The sequence below is a fragment of the Neurospora tetraspora genome (genome assembly GCF_033439725.1).
Source record: "Neurospora tetraspora strain CBS 560.94 chromosome Unknown B0H65scaffold_2, whole genome shotgun sequence".
In the NCBI taxonomy this organism is placed as follows: Eukaryota; Fungi; Ascomycota; class Sordariomycetes; order Sordariales; family Sordariaceae; genus Neurospora; species Neurospora tetraspora.
The window spans coordinates 6,428,852-6,448,563 of NW_026944384.1; the positions used below are offsets into that span (position 1 = coordinate 6,428,852).

General features: G+C 50.5%; 6 protein-coding genes across 6 annotated transcripts; 3 read left to right on the forward strand and 3 right to left on the reverse strand.

Moving 5' to 3' along the window:
* Nucleotides 1–20: 20 nt before the first annotated feature.
* B0H65DRAFT_569735 (uncharacterized protein) lies at nucleotides 21–4,532 on the reverse strand (the record flags this gene model as incomplete). Its single annotated transcript, XM_062830423.1, has 4 exons — nucleotides 21–293; nucleotides 1,274–1,517; nucleotides 2,987–3,043; nucleotides 3,106–4,532. 4 exons carry the CDS (start codon nucleotides 4,530–4,532, stop codon nucleotides 21–23), a joined length of 2,001 nt encoding a protein of 666 aa, XP_062685360.1.
* Nucleotides 4,533–5,147: 615 nt separating this feature from the next.
* On the reverse strand, nucleotides 5,148–7,193 carry B0H65DRAFT_587224 (uncharacterized protein; the record flags this gene model as incomplete). Its single annotated transcript, XM_062830968.1, has 2 exons — nucleotides 5,461–7,193; nucleotides 5,148–5,260 (listed from the first exon to the last, which is right to left on the reverse strand). The coding sequence occupies exons 1-2, from the start codon at nucleotides 7,085–7,087 to the stop codon at nucleotides 5,148–5,150; spliced, it is 1,740 nt and encodes a 579-aa protein (XP_062685361.1). The 5' UTR covers nucleotides 7,088–7,193.
* A 1,152-nt stretch (nucleotides 7,194–8,345) lies between these two features.
* Nucleotides 8,346–10,442, reverse strand: B0H65DRAFT_459859 (uncharacterized protein). Its single transcript, XM_062826488.1, has one exon. The coding sequence runs from the start codon at nucleotides 10,113–10,115 to the stop codon at nucleotides 8,661–8,663; it is 1,455 nt and encodes a 484-aa protein (XP_062685362.1). The 5' UTR covers nucleotides 10,116–10,442; the 3' UTR covers nucleotides 8,346–8,660.
* An 881-nt stretch (nucleotides 10,443–11,323) lies between these two features.
* On the forward strand, nucleotides 11,324–12,115 carry B0H65DRAFT_143774 (uncharacterized protein). The gene has a single exon (XM_062820973.1). It carries the CDS (start codon nucleotides 11,543–11,545, stop codon nucleotides 12,011–12,013), a length of 471 nt encoding a protein of 156 aa, XP_062685363.1. The 5' UTR covers nucleotides 11,324–11,542; the 3' UTR covers nucleotides 12,014–12,115.
* Nucleotides 12,116–13,194: 1,079 nt separating this feature from the next.
* B0H65DRAFT_143785 (uncharacterized protein) lies at nucleotides 13,195–16,061 on the forward strand. Its single transcript, XM_062820975.1, has 3 exons — nucleotides 13,195–13,357; nucleotides 13,444–13,639; nucleotides 13,700–16,061. Exons 1-3 carry the CDS (start codon nucleotides 13,295–13,297, stop codon nucleotides 15,946–15,948), a joined length of 2,508 nt encoding a protein of 835 aa, XP_062685364.1. The 5' UTR covers nucleotides 13,195–13,294; the 3' UTR covers nucleotides 15,949–16,061.
* Nucleotides 16,062–16,585, forward strand: B0H65DRAFT_143781 (uncharacterized protein). Its single transcript, XM_062820974.1, has one exon. It carries the CDS (start codon nucleotides 16,175–16,177, stop codon nucleotides 16,523–16,525), a length of 351 nt encoding a protein of 116 aa, XP_062685365.1. The 5' UTR covers nucleotides 16,062–16,174; the 3' UTR covers nucleotides 16,526–16,585.
* Nucleotides 16,586–19,712: the final 3,127 nt, after the last annotated feature.

The window sequence follows — 19,712 nt, forward strand, 5'->3', positions numbered from 1 at the left end:
TGAGCCACCTGAACCCTCACCTAAAGCCGAACCTGGAAGGTCTTGGTAGAGTCGATTCCATCGTAGCCACCGTACCTTTCTACCACCTTCTTTTTGACTACCACAATATCCACCCTCTTCAACCCCTCTGGGAGTTTGGCCTGGACGAGGTCCAAGACATTCTGTCCCCCTCTCGGCACACAAAGCTTGGGGTAGTCTTGTCGCAGCATGTGCAACGGCACCTTGAGGTAGGCCAACTTCTTAAACTCTTCCAAGCAGGATAGCATCCTTGTGGGGCCAAACCGCGGTTGGGGCTCTAGGGGCATCCATCTGTACCCGTCGAATACGAGAAGTTCCAAAGTGTCTTTGAAGAGAGGGAGGATGGTGTTCCACGTGTTCTCGAGTGGTACGGTGCCGGCGTCTTCCACGTAATCGTCGAATCCGTTGACGACCCGAAGCTCCTTCAGTGATGTGTTGCTGCGAATCCAGGAGTGAATAAAATCGAGGTTAATACGGGGTGGGCCGAGCCTCAATATTCCGTCCCCCATTAGTGTGAGCCATTCGATGTTTGGAGGACATCCTCCAGGATATCTTGGCCTGACGGCTATAGAGTCAACCCGAGCCTGCAGAGCACCGTAGTCAAGCGTAAGGGATTTGAGTTGGGGAAAAGTATTGGAAGGACCGTCGTCTAAGCTGGCCGGTACCTCCAGATCTATCCTTCCTAACCTTGGAGACCAGTTATCGCCGCAGCATATATGAAACCCGCTTAGGCCCTGATCGGTATCCCACCGCTAAACAGTACGGAGAGGAAAGTTTGGCTTGAAAGTAACATCTTAGCGACCAGGGCGTAGGCTAGCGTCTCGGCCAATTCTCAAACTATACCGCTACTCTTCTCTTTAAAACCCTTCTTTTTATAGTGGTATAGAATATATCGGTATAATGTTTAAGCAGTACAAATTCTAACTAAGAAAGGTATAGCGATATCGTATTTAAATATCTTAGCGAACTTTAACGAAAATAATATTGTTTTAGCGGTACAAGAATTAACTAAAACGCTAACTAAGACCCTAACGCTAAGAAAGAGAAAGCGTTCGTAGTAAATACCCGTCTCAAAATTTCACTCCGCTTACATTGCAACCAAACTATACCGCTGAGCCTTTATACTGCTTAAGAAAGCTCAGCGGTAGGATACCCATTAGGGCCTTAGGAAGGGGCAGAATTGAATAATCGCCCTCAAGACATGGTCTGCGACGTTGAGCAAGAATCCCCTTGGGGATTTGTGCGCCATCATTACCCAATCACAGACCTCATTGGGATTGGGTGGGCCCAGTGGAAGACCGGCCTCAAATCCGCGGAAAAAGCTTGCGTCATAAAGTTCATCGATCCTTCTTGTTAAGACAAGGGGACGCAATACACGAATGAACTGCACCAGAATCTCCTCAGCAAGATAGCCCGTTTGGGAATGGGGCTTGCGGGTAACGAAGAGAGACCGAATGTACCGCCTGTTCTTAGGGTAAAGAAGCAAGCTTTTCAGCAATCTCATAATACACCTGGGACCGCCGACTACCGCAATCCTGAACAAAACTCGCTGTGCTGAGTCCGTGAAGGCTTTTGAAGTAAGCGCCAATGACCGTAGATCCTTGTAGATTGACGAGTATTTAGGCTCAATGGCTGTCGTTTTCGACCCCCGATGCACCAGAAAGAAGGTATCCTGTCTGAGCGGATCGGGCTGGAAGTCGGAGGGGGCGTCGGCAATGTTGCCGACGAACTCGCATATCCGCGCCCGTACCTCGGTTGGGAGCTGTTTCAAGCGAGCCATGGTGGGAAAATACGTTGAATCGTAATTATCGTCGTCAGCTCAACGTAATGCGATTGCGACTCGGTAACTCGTCGAGGTTGAGGAAGAGAGTTAACCTTCCCCGTACGAAAAACTTGCATGTACATGGAGTACGCACCCCTACCCAGAAATATAGAGCCGCCCAGCTGATGACACCTGCCATTGCAAGTACCGTTTTTGGCTGCAAAGTTTCGCCTTTCCAATGCAGCGACATCGCCCCCCTAAAAGAAGAAGGAAGGAATGTAATTGATAATAAGAATGGCAATGATTCACGTCTTGCTTAGGAAAGAAGAGAACAGTACAAGGCTTAAAATGAGCGGACAGGAAAGGGAGATAGGAATTGCTATCGAAATATTATAAAATTCCTCACTTTCTCCCATCTTAGTTCTAAGGCCCTAATCAATATCCTACCATTAAGCTTTCTTAAGCAGTATAGAGGCTCAACGGTACAGCTTGGTTATAATGCAAGCGGAGTAAAACTTTAAAACGGGTATTTACTACGAACGCTTTCCCTTTCTTAGCGTTAGAGTCTTAATTAGCGTCTTAATTAATTCTTATATTGTTAAAACAATATTACTTTCGCTAAAGTTCGTTAAGATATTTAAATACGACGTCGCTATACCCTTCTTAACTAGAATTTGTACCGCTTAAACGCTATACCGCTATATTCTATACCGCTATAAAAAGAAAGGTTTTAAAGAGAAGAGCAGTAGTATAACTCAAGAATTGGCCGAGACGCTAGCCCACGCCCTAGTCGCTAAAATATCACTTTCAAGCCAAACTTTCCTCTCCGTACCGCTTAGCGATAGGATACCGATTAGGGCCTAAACCGACCTTATCTTAGGCTCTTTAGCAGCCGTAAAAATATACCGAACACCTCACCATCAGATACATCACAGCTTCGGAATACTCTTAAACGCATTCACGTATCTTACTTACACCATCTGAGCGAAATTTCATAAGTTTTTTAGATCAAAAGTCCCGGATAGACTCTGGCCAGCGTGCTTCCAACTGATTACAAGGCATATCACAGGTTTTCAACGGCTTCTCGTCACCTAGGAGAGCGATATGGGAGTCTGTCACAGAACGTGACCTTTTTACAGGAACAAGTAAGTGTTTGTCAGTCAAGTAATTAGTGAGAACGAGATACCCGTAGTGTCAACGGCCAACTGCATAGTTCTGAGTCGTCTACTTGAGTCATGATCCATCGCATTCGAGAGCTGCTTGCTACCTGTCGATCCTCGGTGCCGACCATGCCCCTTCCCCCGTCCTCATTCCTCCAGTCGTACTATTTCTCCAGCTGTGTGGCCCCTTTGCCCAGATCGATCCTCAGAGCCTTGACCTCTGTGATTCTGTAATTCTGTACTTGCTCAACCATCATAACTTCAGCCCTCTCCAGTGACTTCGGAAACTTTACATCCGCTTCCACAACCTGGCGGACATCTTGGCCTTCGTTAGGCATGATCAGAATCTCAAGTGGGTTCTTTCCCTCTGGGCATCTCCTGAGATAGTGTATCGGAACACTCAGGTATCTGAGTTTCTCCATCTCTGGCAGGCACGCGAGGATACCACTTGGACCAAACCGATCCACCTGCTGGTATGCCCGTGGCCCGATGATTTCCGAGGGAGTCATCTGGAGTAGCGACCCAGCACCATCCACCACAAGCTGCTCCAGGGTAGCTTTGAATTTGCGCAGGATGGTATTCCAATTGTGGGTAGTTAACAAAGTTCTATTGCCAAACCCGTTCCAAATTCGGAGCGTTTTCAGCCTGGTAATGGTGCTTACCCAAGCGAAGACATGATCAAAAACCAGTATGTCGTGCGTAAGTTCCTTGGTTGTAGAGCCAATGAGTGTGAGATGTTCAATGGTAGAAGGATATTGACTAGACTTAGCATTCCAGGCGAGGTTAAGAACACCACGCACAGCGCGAACGTCGATCGTTAATGTGGTGAGTAAAGGGCGATCTTTGAGTAATCTTATGCAAGCCCAGCCTCTCTCTTCGAGGGACCAGAATGCGCATGGATCTTCATGTTTTCCAGAAGACCAATGGCTGTAATGCAGGTGAAAAGCTTTTAGTGATGGGCAGAGCTGAAGGATACTATGCAAAACCTCCTTGACTAGTATGGCAAAATCCCGTCTTAAGCGCATGTCGGATACTTTGCGGTCCGGGGAAGAGGAAACGGTATCGCCGTGTAGCAGTATTCGATGTTTGAACCCGTAGAAGTAACGTCCGTTCCGAAGGCCGTCATAGGAGTTTGAGACAACAATGGGACCGAGTATCTCAACAAAGTCAGCGCAGCAGGACTTTACTATCTCATGGTGACGCTGCTCAGCCTCAGGATTGCGAACCGCAACAGCAAAGAGACATCGTATGTAGGACCTGGTGTCGGGGGCCTCGAGTAAGCTTCGGAGAAGCTTGAAGTATGTCGTAGGCTCCCCAAAAATGACGATGGAAAAGAGCGCGCGCTGGGCCGGGTCCCGGAAGTTCCTCGAAACGAGTGAAAGCGCACGCAGATCGTCGTAAACTGGCTGAAAGCTCAGCTGGGGCTTTCCGCCTGCTTCCGGTAACGGCTTCCACTCATACGTGTGGCCGTTGAGAAAGCTATCGCCAGAAGGGTCGATTCGGTAGTTGCGTTGGTCGTATAGGTCGAAGTCGCAGAACTCGCGAGCGATCTGCTCCTTCAGTTCGAAGGGAAGGCGCTGGATGGGCGCCATCCTCGGGGGCCGTGAAGAATTCATCGAGGATGTTCTTTCGAGGGAGGTATCTTTCCACAATTCCGCGCCGTGGGACCAACGGTCAGGATCAGAGGGACCTGTAGATAGACCTGGTCAGAATGGGTTCAGATTGTATGCGGTCACCCGGGCGTCACAATCTGGTGAATAAGCTGGGAGGGCGAGGGTTATACCTTCTGATTTTCAGGGGAGGAAGCCGGCTGTCCTTAAGGTGGTCGTCTACCACCTAACCAGCGAAAGGACGCGCTGCGCTCAAGTGGAAGTCTGCAGCGCCTGGTCGTGGTGACCTCTAGATGGGGGTGGCAGAAAGGGATTGTCGCAAGGAAGATGTTGGCGGTTTCTTTGAAGAAGATCGCGATGGCGCGGAGCTTCTGTCAGGCTCACTTGCTTGTGGGAAAGTGGATGTGGACAAGACGGGGCGCTTGTGGAAATGATGAACGGTTTTAAGAAAGGCAGGAAGGAGGCGAGGTGATTGAGTTGTAGCAGTTTGCTGCTGGCAGGGAAGGTGAAGGGGAGAAGCTGCCTGCCCTGGCAAAAGCAGAAGCATCAGATGGAAGCCAAGCAGGAGACTTGCTCGAATCGGCAGGCACGAAGGTTCTACCCGCCTGGGGTAAACACGGCGGCAACATTCACCTTGCCACCCGGCTGTTCCATCCCATCGTGCCAGAGCTCGAATTTGCACAATATGTAGGAGTGTCGGAATCCACGCTCTGGAAATATGACAGTTATAAACTATATAAGGCAAATTATGACACAATATTTCGACGACGTTTTGGTTCAGAAGATTCCTTGAAACCCTAATGGAAACACTTTAGGAAGGCGCAAGTTGCTTTCGCGGAAGGAGTGTATGTCGCAGTTGAGCATCCTGGAGCCGATAACTAATGAAACACCCCAGCTCCCTGCACCGCACCTTCCTCATTCTCATCCCCCGCTTCCTCCCCTCTCACTACCACGGTCCTGACCCCCGTGATCACCTTATCGCGCGGGAACCTTAATCTCTTTACCTCTCCAGGTACCACCACCTCAATCCTCTCGGCCCCCACTGGAAACTCCACATCCACTTGAATATCCTGCTCCCGCCTCACCACCGGTTCCATCACCTCCCTTCCATCTTCATCCGCAATCACTTCAACAATGTCAACTCCGGGAACCTTGAACATTGACACCAGCATCGGGTCCCACCACTCTTGAACCCTAACTCGCCTAAGGTAATGCAGCGGCACCTTGATTACCTTCAACCGCTCCATCTGCCCCAAGCAACTCAAAACCTTCGCCTCACCAAACAAATCCAGAACACCAGAGTCATTACCCAGCCCCAGTAACTTTCTCGCCGAGAAGGGCTGGCGAAGCAACAACCCGCGACCGTCGAGCTCCAGTTCTTCGAGCGAGTGTTTATATCTCAGGAGAATGGTATTCCAATTCCAGGTCCTCTGTCCGAACGCATGAGTGGTGTGGGCCAGCCCGTTCAAGACGCGCAGGCTTCTCAGTCCATGGTTCTCGCTGAGCCAGGTGCCCAGCGCAAACAAACTCATCGGGGTGACGTGCAAACCGTCGAACAAAGGGTGTCCAATGAGAGAGAGATGGGTGATGGTGGCGGGCAGAAGGTGGCGGCGTTGGAGGGATGAAGTGGTGAAGCGCGACGGCTTCAAGGCTCCGGCCAGGGCGCGGAAGTCGACGGTCAAGGTGGTCAGGAGGGGGTTGGAGTTGAAGAGCGTTTGTCCGATGGGAAGGCTGAGAGGCCAGGAGGCAGAGGAATGGAAAGGTAATGCGTCGGGCGGGGCCTGTCTGCAGAGGAGATGGAAGGCTCGGAGCTGAGGGCAGAGTGGAATGACGGCTTCGAGGGCTTCGGACATAAGCTGAGGGAAGAATCGACTTGATGGGATCTGGTGGTGAACCTCGATGTCGTCGCCGGCTGCGATGGTGGGGCTGGAAGATCCGGATACCTGGATTGTCTTGTGGTTCAAGGCCGTTGGGTGGGGGTTCCAAGATACAACCAGGCGACTTCGAACTGTGCCGGGGAACAAATAAGGGTTTGGGACGTTGAGTATCTCAACCGCCTCCTCACAGAATGTGGGAGTGAACATCTGGAAGAGCTCTTTCCGGAGGGCGCGCTTGTTGGCCTCCCTGAAGACTATATTATCCAATGAGCGGTGTGAAACTGGGATGAGACATCGAATATAACGTCCGTTCTGCGGGTTCAGGAGAAGACTACGGAGGAGCCGAAAGTAGGAAATGGGTTGTGGAAGGGCGACAATTGTGAAAAGGGCACGTTGTGCTGACGGGGTGAAGTCTCTGGAGACGAGCGACAAGGATCGAAAATCGTCGTATACCTCCGTATTCCTCCGCTCCATATCCGGCATTAAAGAATGAGGCGTCCAGGTATAAGCATCATCCTGTGAAAGTGTCTCGTCCGGCCGGGAAACATGGTAATCGCGAGTGCGATGAGCCTCAAAACCTGCAAATTCACAGATGAGGTCCTTGAGCTCAGTTGGAAGTCGCTGAATAGGCGCCATCCCTGGAGGATATGGTGGTACCATGGTGATGATTCTGTGGTGGTTGTGGTTCGGGTGAGAAGTCTCGTGACTAGGGCTAAGGTGCTCGGTATCGTGTGCACAGCTATGGTGATTGGTGTCGAGGTTTGTGGCAGGAAGAGAACCTTTCGAAGCTGGGATAATGGAAGTGGCCGGGCGCTCTACTTATAGTACCCGGGAAGGAAAATGTCGAAGCCTGAAGGCCCGTGGAGGGTGACTCATGCATTGGACTAACATCTTGGGGGACCAGTCGATCGATAACATGCGGGCTCCGACAAAGGCTCGGGCTTCAGTAGAGTTCAACTTGCTGGTATGCAATGCAGTTCAATCTTTCGCCCTCGCCACACTATTTCTGGGGGCGGCAGGTCAGGAAAAAAAATAAAAAAAAAAAAAAAAAAAAAATGGAACAGCATAAATGACTCCGAGTCTCCGGCATAAAACCCTGGAGGCTTGGACACATCATGCTCCCTGCCTTACATGTCCTGCTCCTTGCCCATGTCCGCCATAAATATTCTCGACGCACATGATTGAGGTACACCAGATTACAGGACTATCTGATTTAAATCACGTTGAGAGATGTGTCCAAGAGCGTTTTCTTCCACACCGTCCAACATTGCTGCTTGCCACTCGATGGCAGTTGCATCACATTCAGCACTCAAACCAAACTCACCTCACAAGCTATTAATCTACCGGCCAGGTTTCCTCAACAGTACAATGGAAAAGGGTCAGGTGATGGTGGTATTTAGCCCCAACAGCGCAAAAGTGATATCGTACACCGGCTGGGATGCCGGAATAGTGGGGCAATGCCGAGACAAACTCCGTGCCAAGACCGAGACTACATATGCGGATGTGGTCGAAAATCGGAGGGAAGTCGCAACCCGTGCGGCCCCACCGACGGCGCGCTATGTTCCGTGTAGACCACCGGATCAAGTGAAGGCGGAGGGGAGTGAGCCCCACCAAGTTTCAACCCAGCGGCAGGACCTTCACTGGGACTATATAAGCCCCAACTTACTTCAGACCTTCCAACAACTCCCAGTAGTCCAGCCTACGTGGTAGGTGTGACTGGTAGCTAGAAAATGCGTGGTGTTTTCGTAGGTATGCAGCTGGCTTCGAGATCAACTCCAGGCTTGGGCAGCTTGAGCTTTTTTCCTTTTCCCGCGTCGGCTTTCATTTTGTCTACTTTAAACAAAGTTGGGTGCTCGCGGTCATCCCTTTTGCTCTAGACGCCTATTCAACGGAGCAAAGCTGGAAAGGTGGTGGAATCGTTCCATGTGGTGAACTCATCGACAGGAAGAAGATTTGCTAACGCTGTCAAAGCAGCTGGTCATCTGGGGCCTGGTGTATTTGACCCGTCCCAAATGTGCGAAAGATGATAACCTTCTATATGCCATATGGTCATCTAAACGCCGCCAATATCCAAAACAACATGCCACCCTAGCCTCTCAATACGGTTTGTACCAGACCATCTCTATCGTGTGACTATATGTGCTGTCACTTCTGTGTATCCAAAAGAAAAAGAACCCCCCAAAAAAAAACCAGAAAACACCAAAAATACCAACGCGCAATCCTCCAAACCCGTCTAATCCTCATCCTTATCACTCCCACTATCCCCCTCCTCCTCCTCACCGCCGCCGGCAATAACCCTCCCCCTCCTCACCTCCTCCTCCTCCATCTCCTTCCACGTCGACCAACTCAACAGCCCAAACGCCGTCATGATAAACACCCCACCCAACATCGACGCCCCGCTCAGCGGCTTCCCCGTCATGAACCAATCCGACATAGCCACAATAAAAATCGTCAACAAGCTCGCCACCGAGCTAAACACGGGACTCGTCAACGAGATCAACACCAGAAAGCTCCCCGCAAAGCTCATGTTCATGACGATGCTCCAGAACAACAACCAGGCCGCCCTGCCCGTGGGCACCTCAAACGGTTCGATCCCCGTCCAGTGCAAGATGGGGATAGGAATCCAGAGCACGAAAATGGTGAAGACCCCGATCATGCTCCCAAAGGTGTTGGCAAAGGTGACGCTTCTAAACGCTGACGTGCCCTCCGGCGGACAGGCGAAACGCTTGTATAGCACTTCGTACAACCCGTAGAGGACGGAGCCGACGCCGATGATCATGTTGCCTAGGAAACGTGTGCCGCCGGTGATGTCGTCTCCTGATCCGGAATCGGGATTGCCGTCGCCGTAGGCAACGATCAGGACACCAAGAATAGCAATGGCGACAGCAACGATCTTGCCCATCCGCGGCTTCTCTTTAAGCAACGGGATACTAAACGCGTACGCGAAGAAGGCGCTGCAGTTGTAGATAGCCGTCAAGTCCGAGGGCGTGGTCATGCTCACGGCTAGGTACCAACTCAGCCCAGCAACCGTCAAGGCACAAGTGATCCCCGCCGTTGTGTACGCCAGATATCGCCATGGCGACTTTTGCCCTTGCCCTCCCCTCCCCCTCCCTCTCCCTCTCCCCACCTGTACATCCAACCTCTGGTATTCAACCATGGAACCAACAACCCTAACCTCCCACAACACCCCGCGCCAAAACTGTCGCCAAGGCATCTCCCGCTTCATCAACCTCAACACCCCCAACTGCAACGGGAACAGGAAAACCCAAGAGCCGTGGGTAAGGTATAACATGCAATACGCCTTGTCCCAACCCAAATCATGCTGGACGATGGAAGCGAGCTCCGTTTGGACGGTGAATGCCACGAGCGAGACGAGCAGGAAGAAGCCCGCTAAACGGTAGCGGAGCGTGGTGTCGAGGTGGAGAGCTTGGGAAGCGAGCGGGGTCGGCGTGAGGGAGCGGAGGGAGGTGGAGGTTGTTCGGCGGGGGTTGGAGGGTCGAGCGGCGCCGGGCCCGGAAGAGGAAAAAGGGGTGGGGTCGGCGGTTGCGGGGTCGAAGTCGGGATCGGGGTCGGGGAGGAAGGGGTGGGAGGGGGAGGGGGCGCGTCGGCGGCCGCGGTCATCGTTGGAGTTGGCGTGAGAGGAGGAGGGGTCGAGAAGGGGGAGGGAGGAGTGTGTGTCGGGCGCCATGGTTGGGTGACGGTCGGGGGACTGGGAGGGAGCGGTGGGAGGTTATTGTCGAGGAGCAATGGTGCATTGGAGGGTGCGATCGAATTCGAGATCGGGATCGGGTACTGGTTCCGCGTGGTTCGCGAGGGTCGAGATGGTGGTGACGGAGGGCATAGAGCGCCGAGCAAAGGGACAGGGAGAGCAGCGAGCGGCGCGTGAACGAGAAAGAACAGATGGCCGTCCTGGTGTGTGTGCAGGCAACAATAAATGTACAAAGTATGCAAAAAGGAGCGAAAGAGAAAGTTCAGCTGAGCCGCACTGCTGTGTCCCCAAAATGACCGATGTTGGTTGTACAGAGGAAAAATCAGGGTTCGGTGAGAAGCATGTGCTCCTTCCTAAAACGTGGGGGATCTGGTCAACTGGCCAATTAGATCCGTCCATTTGAGATCTTGTGGAGGTCTTTGCACACGAATTCGCTTTGCACAGGGCTGAAACGATCCACCTACAGAGCCAGGATACTGTAGTGCGGCCACAGCGCAGTTACAGTGGACGAATGGGGGTTACAGTGGTTACGTCGCTAACAATTATTTTGCACCGCAGCAGGGGCATGCATGCATGCGTGACATGGTTGCCTCGATCTTCTGGTTGCAAGACGAGGAGATGGAAGGGATGGGAACAAGTTGGTCGTAAAAAAAGTCAAAAAAAAAAGTCCCCTTATGTTTCGTGGTTCGGTTTGCATCATTCCCATGTTTAGGAGGATGGTTTTATCTGGCCATGTTGTCGAACATCACCACTACGAGACTACTACGAAGTGTCAGCCAAACATTCCATGAACCCAAGTAGTGTGGAGGAGTGCGATATATTGTTGGGGAGGGCACTAGATGGTGTATAGATAGGCACCAAACTGCCCATGGTAGATGGTGCTCGCTATTCAATAAGGAAAGTGGGCGTAAGGCCCAGAGATCTAGCTAAAATGTAGCTTTTCTGTCCAACAAAAAGGAGGCATGTTTCCCGTGGTGATTGGGTTTAGTTGCTGTTGCTGTTGCTGTTGCTGTTGCTGTTGGGAAAATTAAAAACTAATTCAGCGTAGGACCCGACTGTATCTTGTCCACCCTGTGCCTCCCACAAGCCTGCCGCATATATCCAACCTCCAATATCCATCGTGTTCCTCCCGTCATACTCATGCCAACGACGCATTTCCCAAAAAAAAAAAAAAAAAAAAAAAAAAACCCCTTCCTCCCCGTTCATCAATCCCATCATAAGGACCTAGGCGCACTCCTCTACTTGATAGGGCGTAGGGGGTGGGTTGATGGGATTACGAATAACGGCCACCGGCCCCGTTGTCGAGTAGGAACCGTACAGTCTTTTGGCTGGGAGGTCTGTCGGGTGTATGACGGCCACCGGCCCCGTTGTCAAGTAGGAATCGCACCTTCTTTTTCACGGTGGGGATGAGGGCAATCTGCTCCTTGCCGTCATCGGTTGTGGGGACTTGGGCGGCGGTAGGCACCCCGGCTCCCATGGGTGCCGCTTCGCCGGGGGGGATGTCCGGTTCGTGGTCGGCGGCGTTGTCGGAGATGTCATCGTGGCTGGGACGACACCTCTTTGGTGGTGCCGGAGGACTATCGTCTTCTTCAGTAGCTGGGCGAGTTCTCTTTCTATCCCTGCTGTTGGCCGGGGGAAGGGCCCACGTACCCTTGGGAGTCCATTATATTTATGCTTCGAGCCCTTCTAATGTCAAAGTTCGGAAAGTTCGGTGGACGGCCAAAATGAAGAAAACGAACAAAAGGATAAAGAATGGTTCCAAAGACTGGAAAGATAAGGAATATATCCTCAGGCATGGCGAGCAACTGGAACGAAAGAGTTTGTTGGAGAGAAAGCTGAGAAAACTTGGAGGGGGGAGAGGATGGGACTCATGTTAATCTGCTCTGTCACGTTCTTCATATCTTGCATCTTTCGTCCTTGATTCCTCTCCGTGGCAAAGCCTCTTGTGAAGGCATGTCCGGACCGGCGACACTGCATTTTCATGATCTGAAACTGCGTGATCAACAGCCCTGTGGTCGGTCGATGACGTCCGTAACTAGAATGCTCTCGAGGGAGATAGTGTCCACGTAGCTTCAAGCGGCATGCACACAATATCGGACCTGCGAGTATCGTGGGAGGGGGCGACGAGTGGCAGGAAAATAAGCCGCCCGCTTCGGCCGGAGAACACACTGCAAGACCCAAATCGTGAATCGGACATCCGATGCAGCAGTGGGCATTGCATCTTTTATTTTCCTAGGGGAGGGATACCGCCTCATCGCCCCTGGGAAAGTTCCTGATGGCTTTACGAGGTGAACCAGTCCCAAAACGCACCTCTACATCCCAAGTCGGATCGGAATACAACATGAGGACTCCAACGCCGACCACGGGAAACCTGAAGAGGTCATGTTACATGTACCAGTGTCTAGCTATGTAAAGTATGTCAGTCAAAAGTTTGAAGTGAAGTCGTTCTGTCCAGAACACCACGAGATTTTGATGCAGAGGGGATTGAGGCACTGCTTTATCCAGGCCGGAAGTCTGCAAGTAAAAAAGGACTGGGTCAGGAAGATAATATCGTTCCACGGCATTCCTGTGATGCTGCACAGTAGCTGTTGAAGCAATGAATGGATGGCGACAACAAGCCCCTTTCAATTGTTTGCGCGTTGTTTGGGAGTTGATGTTTCATGAAAGAACAGTCCGGCCAGCTGTTGGTAACTGAATGTAGAGTGGGTATTGCACTATCAGTTTAGCGTGGAGCCTCCATTCAAGTTTGTTAGTGATGGCCAGTGCCTTCGTTTGCTTGACTGTCTGTTCTCCGCTTCATCACGTGAACCTGGAGTCCTGGCTTGGCACCAAGGCACTTTAACTGGATTCGCGTCAACCGCGTCGCCCGCCCGGTCTGGCTCAATCACCGCGTCCTTTTCGTGCCTCGATTTCCACCACCACACTCTAGCCAACCACCACGACAAGGCAGAGGACTGATACCTTGAATGAAGCTATCATCAGATACAGCATTCCCTCCTTGATACCCACGCTACTTGCGGTGGCCATATTCAATTACCAGCCGCCTCCTGGTAGTCCATCAGCCCACTCACGTTTTGCTCAACTCGTAGCACTTTTAACTTGCTCCCTACCGCTGGTGATATCTGCCCTGCGCCCAACCATTGGCATTTCCACCAGATATGGTCAAGGCAAATGTCGGGGGAAACCCCGAGCCGGGAATCTACAGCGCAACGTATAGCGGTGTACGTCTCTACCTCTCTCTCTCTCTCCGTGCTCCCCTCCTCGTCGCTCGTTTGCATGTTGCTAACCGCACGGTCATGGTTTGCAGATTCCAGTATGGGAGTATCAGTTTGGTCTCGATCTCAAGGAGCATGTGATGCGCCGTCGCCACGATGACTGGGTCAACGCTACACACATCCTCAAGGCCGCCGGCTTCGACAAGCCCGCCCGAACGAGAATCTTGGAGCGCGAGGTACAAAAAGACACCCACGAGAAGATACAAGGCGGATACGGAAGATACCAGGGTGCGAACATGTCAGGTCTCTATGAACTTCGCACCACTTGCTAACCATTCCCCTTGCCAGGCACCTGGATCCCGCTCGAACAAGCCGAAGCCCTCGCTCGCCGCAATAACATCTACGAACGGCTAAAACCCATCTTCGAGTTCCAACCGGGCAACGAAAGCCCTCCTCCTGCACCTAGACACGCCAGCAAGCCAAAGGCCCCCAAGGTCAAGCCTGCTGTTCCGACATGGGGCAGTAAGTCGGCAAAGAACGCCAACCCTTCTCAGCCTGGCAGCCTCTTACCAGCAGGTCGCAAAGGTCTTCCCGTACAAGCCCAAGACTACAACGATGCCGATACCCACATGCACGACGACGATACCCCCGATAATCTTACCGTTGTCTCGGCCTCCTACATGGCCGAGGACGACCGTTACGATCATTCACACTTCTCGACCGGGCATAGGAAACGGAAGCGAGACGAGTTGATAGAGGATATGACGGAACAGCAGCATGCCGTCTACGGTGACGAACTACTGGACTACTTTTTGCTCTCTAGAAACGAGCAACCTGCCGTACGGCCCGACCCTCCTCCCAACTTCAAGCCTGACTGGCCCATCGATAACGAGCGTCACACATGTCTTCATTGGGCCTCTGCCATGGGCGATGTCGATGTTGTGAGGCAGTTGAAGAAGTTCGGAGCTAGCTTGGACGCGCAAAACGTACGGGGAGAGACACCGTTTATGCGTGCGGTAAACTTTACCAACTGCTTCGAGAAGCAGACCTTCCCACAGGTCATGAAGGAGCTATTTTCCACCATCGAGTGCCGAGATGTGTCAGGATGCACAGTCATACATCACGCTGCTGTGATGAAGAGTGGGCGTGCGAACAGCCAGTCCTGCTCGCGGTACTACCTAGACATCATCCTTAATAGGCTGCAGGAGACACACCATCCCGAGTTCGTACAACAGCTTCTCGATGCTCAGGATAACGAAGGTAACACGGCGGTCCACCTTGCCGCCATGCGCGATGCCCGAAAATGCATTCGGGCTCTCCTCGGCCGGGGCGCCAGCACCGACATTCCTAACAAGCAAGGCATCCGTGCCGAAGAGCTGATAAAAGAGCTCAATGCCTCCATCTCCAAATCCCGGTCCAACCTCCCACAACGATCCTCAAGCCCTTTCGCCCCCGACACCCAACGCCACGATGCCTTCCACGAAGCTATCTCTGAGTCCATGGCCACGAGCCGCAAGAACTCACAGCAGAAATACAGCAGCGACGCGGCCAACACGGTGCAAAATCGCATCACGCCATTGATCCTCCAGAAGCTCAAGGACCTCACAGCCTCCTATGACAGCGAGTTCAAGGAGAAAGACGAAGCCGAGAAGGAAGCCCGCCGCATCCTCAACAAGACCCAGTCAGAGCTCAAAGCCCTCACCGCATCCATCGACGACTACAACTCCCGCCTCGACTCGGACGACGTCGCCGCCAAGATGGCCGCGGAGATGGCCACGGCGCGACATAAGGTGTTGGCGTTCGTGACGCACCAGAACCGCATATCCGTGCAGGAGGCCGTGCAGCAGGAGCTGGCCGCACTGAACGGCTCCGTCACGAACGGCACCGTCAAATCCTCCAAATCGTCTCCATCGAAGAAGCCCAAACTCTCCCCTTCCGCAGCAGACCAAAAAGACAAAACCCCCAAGGACGAAAACGAAAACGAATCAGAAGCCGAACAATCACAACACCCAGACCAACCCCCCGCAGCCCAAGAACAACCAGGTCCATCATCCCAAGACACCGAAGTCGCAGACCAAGATCAAGACCACGAAGAAGACGACTACACCCACCGCCTCTCCCTCGCCGCCGAGCTGCGGTCCATCCTCCAAGAACAGCGCTCAGCAGAAAACGACTACGTCGAAGCCCGCGGCATGCTAGGCACAGGCGAGCGCATCGATAAGTACAAGCACCTCCTGATGTCGTGTCTGCCGCCGGATGACCAAGAGAACCTAGAGGAAAATCTGGAGGAGATGATCAAGTTGATGGAGCAGGAGGATGAGAGCGTTACTGACCTACCTGCTGGTGCCGTGGGTGGTGGGGCTGCCGACGGTTCGGGAGGAGGGAGTGGTGGAGGGGGGAGTAATGGGAGGAGGGAGAGCATTCTTCCGGCGCTGAGGGGCGGGAATGGAGACGGGGAGTTGCCGAGGAGAGGGAGTAGACCTGCTGCTGCTGCTGCTGCTGCCCAGGTGGATGGAGAGAGGGAGAGGGAAAGTAATGGGAATGGCCGAGCTGAACGAACCGGAACCGAACGAATCCAAGAAATCGCGGCTGTTTAGGATGTGGACGCGATGAATATGGCTGGGTGGTGGCAGGGACCACAAGGACCGCAGGGACCGCAGGAACCCCAGGAACCGCAGCGGGGTGATGGCTATGGATATGGTTATGGTGTGATGCAGATGGGTTCAGGTTCGAGAGGACGGGGATGTACAATGGAAGAGGTTGAGGGAGGCGTTGAAGGTCGTCTGGGATGGCATGCAGGACTAGGAGGAAGTGGGAGTGGATATGGAGGCGGAATGGCAAAAAGATGGGTCGCAGGTGAAAGTGGATATGCAGAGCAGCTCCCTCGAGTGGTGGAGGAAGAAGAACTGGATGGAGAGGGACAAGTTTTGCCTAGGTTGCCTCCTATTAAGAGTTGGTTTAGGGATTAGAAACTTGTGCTTTTTTGGCCCTCTTTCTTGGGGGTTCAATTTCTTGCTTCCATCATTAGTCTGGCTTGGTTTATCCCGGTTAGTTGGTTGGATCTTGCTGTTGGTTTATACTGCTCTTGACCTTTTGCTTGAAACCGGCTGTTGTGGCATGGGTGCTAAAAAGGAACGGGGTAGGGGTACGTCGGCGGTCGAATCGGCGGAGTGAAGAGAGGGAGGGAGCAAAGAAAAACAACCATAGGGAAATAGAGTAAGGGAGATACCACGGATGCCACGAGTGAGGTGTGGTTGTAGGACTGAAGGAAAAAAGACAACGCATTCGGTTGTTTATATTCGTGTACATAATTGTTTCGTACTGCATCGTGATATTGGCATTTGTTGACGTAGATTAACGCTCCTTGATTTGTTGCCAGCGCTGAACCGGGCACGCCGGCAAAAGCATCATCAAACATAAGGTAATGATAGCTCCAGAGAAGATGCACAAGTACGTAAGTTGAGACCCTCACCAAAGCTAGCTCATTCCTCGTTATTCAACCAACAGGAATTCATGTTGACTACAACCTGTGCCTCCGCTTCTCCCGTGATCTCTCAGTCACACTCGGATACAAGATACCTATCGACATCATCCATCCGTCCGTTCCTGCCGCTATACCGTCCGCCTGCCTTTGCCGCCGCCTTACGTCCGCTCTTCTAGATTGTACCACAGCATGTTTAATATACGTGATCCATGCTGCTGATCCATCTGAGCCGAATGTGTCATACAATGTTCACAATGTTTGCCGAACTTCTGATGCTAACTGGCGATAGCACTTTGCGGCTACTCGCAACTCGCAAAACTTCCCGTCGTCGGTCTTTAGGCCCACTTCGGGCTCATGGAATACGACTATCAGTCCTCTAAGGCTTATGATATAGTGAAAGTATCGAATGAGAGTTGGGACCACGCTACTCTGGGTTTCTCAGTAGCGTAATTCTTCAAATTGCGTCATATAATTCCCGTCCCTGCAGATTGGGCGGGATCCTTCAAGTTCCTGAATGCCTCGAATTATCCGTATTCCATAGGGCTGACAAGTCTGACTAGATTTCCAACTTCCCGTCCGGCGTGCGTAAGCCGCATGATCTGCATGGCTTCTGCTTCTGGAAAGATGACTGTGATGCGGGGAAAGGGCAAGACAAGTCACAAGGGTCAGTTTGAGGCCGAAAGCTTTTCGAGTTTGATAGCAAAGGTACATGACAACTATGAGGTACTTGAGGTGGGCTCCTCCTTCTTCAATACAAACCTCATGTATGTATGGTCAGGCATTGAAGGCCGGGAAGGGGAAAAGAGGGTGTTCCGATCTCCCGTCAGATCCGTAATGCATCCCGAATCCTGCATCTAACCCCTAACCTCCACCTTTCGGTCCTCAATACCGAACAGTGAGAAGCAGGCCCCATCACATGTGTGCAAAAAGACCGCAATGAGAACGGGTGGCTATTCCATAGGGCTGACTACATAGCTCAACGTTTGGGCTTACACTACATACCCCACGTGGCGCTGAAACTGATCGGCAAGTCCACAGGGTTACATTGTACTTGTACTCGCTCACGGAGAATGCCTTGCCTTACCTGTTTCAGTTGTATACCTGCCTGTTTTGGGATGATACCTCGGATAGGTAACAAGATGCGAGGGCAGATAGTGCGATGAGGAGTAGTCCCGGGACTGATATCGTGGAGAAGCTGGGGTATAGGGAGGGTTGAATACAACCAAGGCGTTATCGGCGAATGACAACGAAACATGCCAGAAACACGTGGTAGAACTGGGAAATGTCCTTGAAGAGTTATAACTTCCTTTCGTGAGGAGCAAGGTATAGTGGGTGAAGGGCTGAGATCAGATGTTGAAATGCGAACGATGACAACACGAAGGGTATAGTGACGCCAAGAGTAGCGAACAGAAACCTGCAACTGAAAACCAACACTGACTTGCAAGTTGCAACACAGCCTTTTGCGCGAAAAAAAGAGGGAAAGAGAAATTTTGTAGCAAAGTAACAAGTCATAACATCATTAGCCACTCCCTTTAACCCCTCTATTACACAAACAATGAAACAATCCCCTCCCTCGCCGGCACTGCGGATTGTTGGCCGACCTGCTCCACTAAGATAACAATGCGAAAGACAAGAGAACCAATGATGCTAATGTTGAATATTGATTGCATGCACTACCAATATTATTGCATTGCATATCGATCCAAATACGTTTCCCCAACTCATGTATCTAACTATATAAGAATAAACTCTGCCGTCCATTCCTTCCTTTCTTTTCTTCTCTTCTTTAACCAATTCAAGCATTCTCAACCTCACTCATCTACCTTCGTATTATTATATACTTTGTAAATTTCAACAGGTTATAAGCCTAGGATATACAATACGTAATTAATTAAATCATCGTCTACTTCTAACTCTATTTCTTATTTAAATATTACCCTTTCGTTATTTGGCGATAACTTTAATTACGTGATAAAACTGGGACTTTATAATTATTAGAAACCGCCGCTATTATAATTAAAACCGAAACCCCAATTCGGATCCGAATCTATACAAAAATTAACAACCTCCTTATCTACCCTATATAAACTTGTAGTAACTTATATACAATACATCGTCACCCCCTCTTCCGCTAAATAATTTAATTACTATATTTATAAATATCCTTATTATAATTTATAATTATATGTCCATCCTCCTACAATTACTTACTACTTAAACCGAACCGGATTCTTATATTTAATTTATAATAATATATTTACTTTATTTAATAATGGCTTTTCTAAAAAAATAAAAAATATTCCCTATTCGCCTCCGCCTCGTTTACCGACGTATTATATTTCGGGCCTTCTAATGCCTTCGCCTCCTCCAACTCTTCTAAATTCTTTAAATATTTAGGGTTTTACTATTGTATTAACTCCGCTATTTATACTACTTCTATTATATTCATATTCTAATATTTAAAATTATCTAGCATATCTAAATTATAAATCCCTACGGTCTAATATACTTAAAAATAAATTTAATACTAGAGGTCATTCCGACATGCCTAAATTTACTAATATAAATAAGTAAGTTAAATAGAACTGGGCTATTTAACGATATTTATCTATTTTAAATATAAGGGCCGCTTTAATTAATAAAAAACTTCCGGCCTAAGGCGAACTATAAATTATATATAATTATAAGGTTATATATATTAATTAGCTTATATTTTAAGATTAATTCTTTAATATAGTATTAGATCGTACTAATAAATAAGTTTTTAATTTACTTAAAACCCCTACGCCCCTGCTAAGATTAATTACTACAATATATAAGGCCTTCAAATATTTCGTTAATATAATGCGAACTAGGGGCTAGATAGGACTATTTTAT

Coding starts and splice junctions, on each gene's coding strand:
- B0H65DRAFT_459859 (XM_062826488.1), bottom strand. CDS start 10,115: ATGGCGCCCGACACACACTCCTCCCTCCCCCTTCTCGACCCCTCCTCC.
- B0H65DRAFT_143774 (XM_062820973.1), top strand. CDS start 11,543: ATGAGGGCAATCTGCTCCTTGCCGTCATCGGTTGTGGGGACTTGGGCG.
- B0H65DRAFT_143785 (XM_062820975.1), top strand. CDS start 13,295: ATGGTCAAGGCAAATGTCGGGGGAAACCCCGAGCCGGGAATCTACAGC. Junction 13,358..13,443: donor ACAGCGCAACGTATAGCGGT/GTACGTCTCTAC, acceptor CATGGTTTGCAG/ATTCCAGTATGGGAGTATCA. Junction 13,640..13,699: donor CGGATACGGAAGATACCAGG/GTGCGAACATGT, acceptor TCCCCTTGCCAG/GCACCTGGATCCCGCTCGAA.
- B0H65DRAFT_143781 (XM_062820974.1), top strand. CDS start 16,175: ATGGAGGCGGAATGGCAAAAAGATGGGTCGCAGGTGAAAGTGGATATG.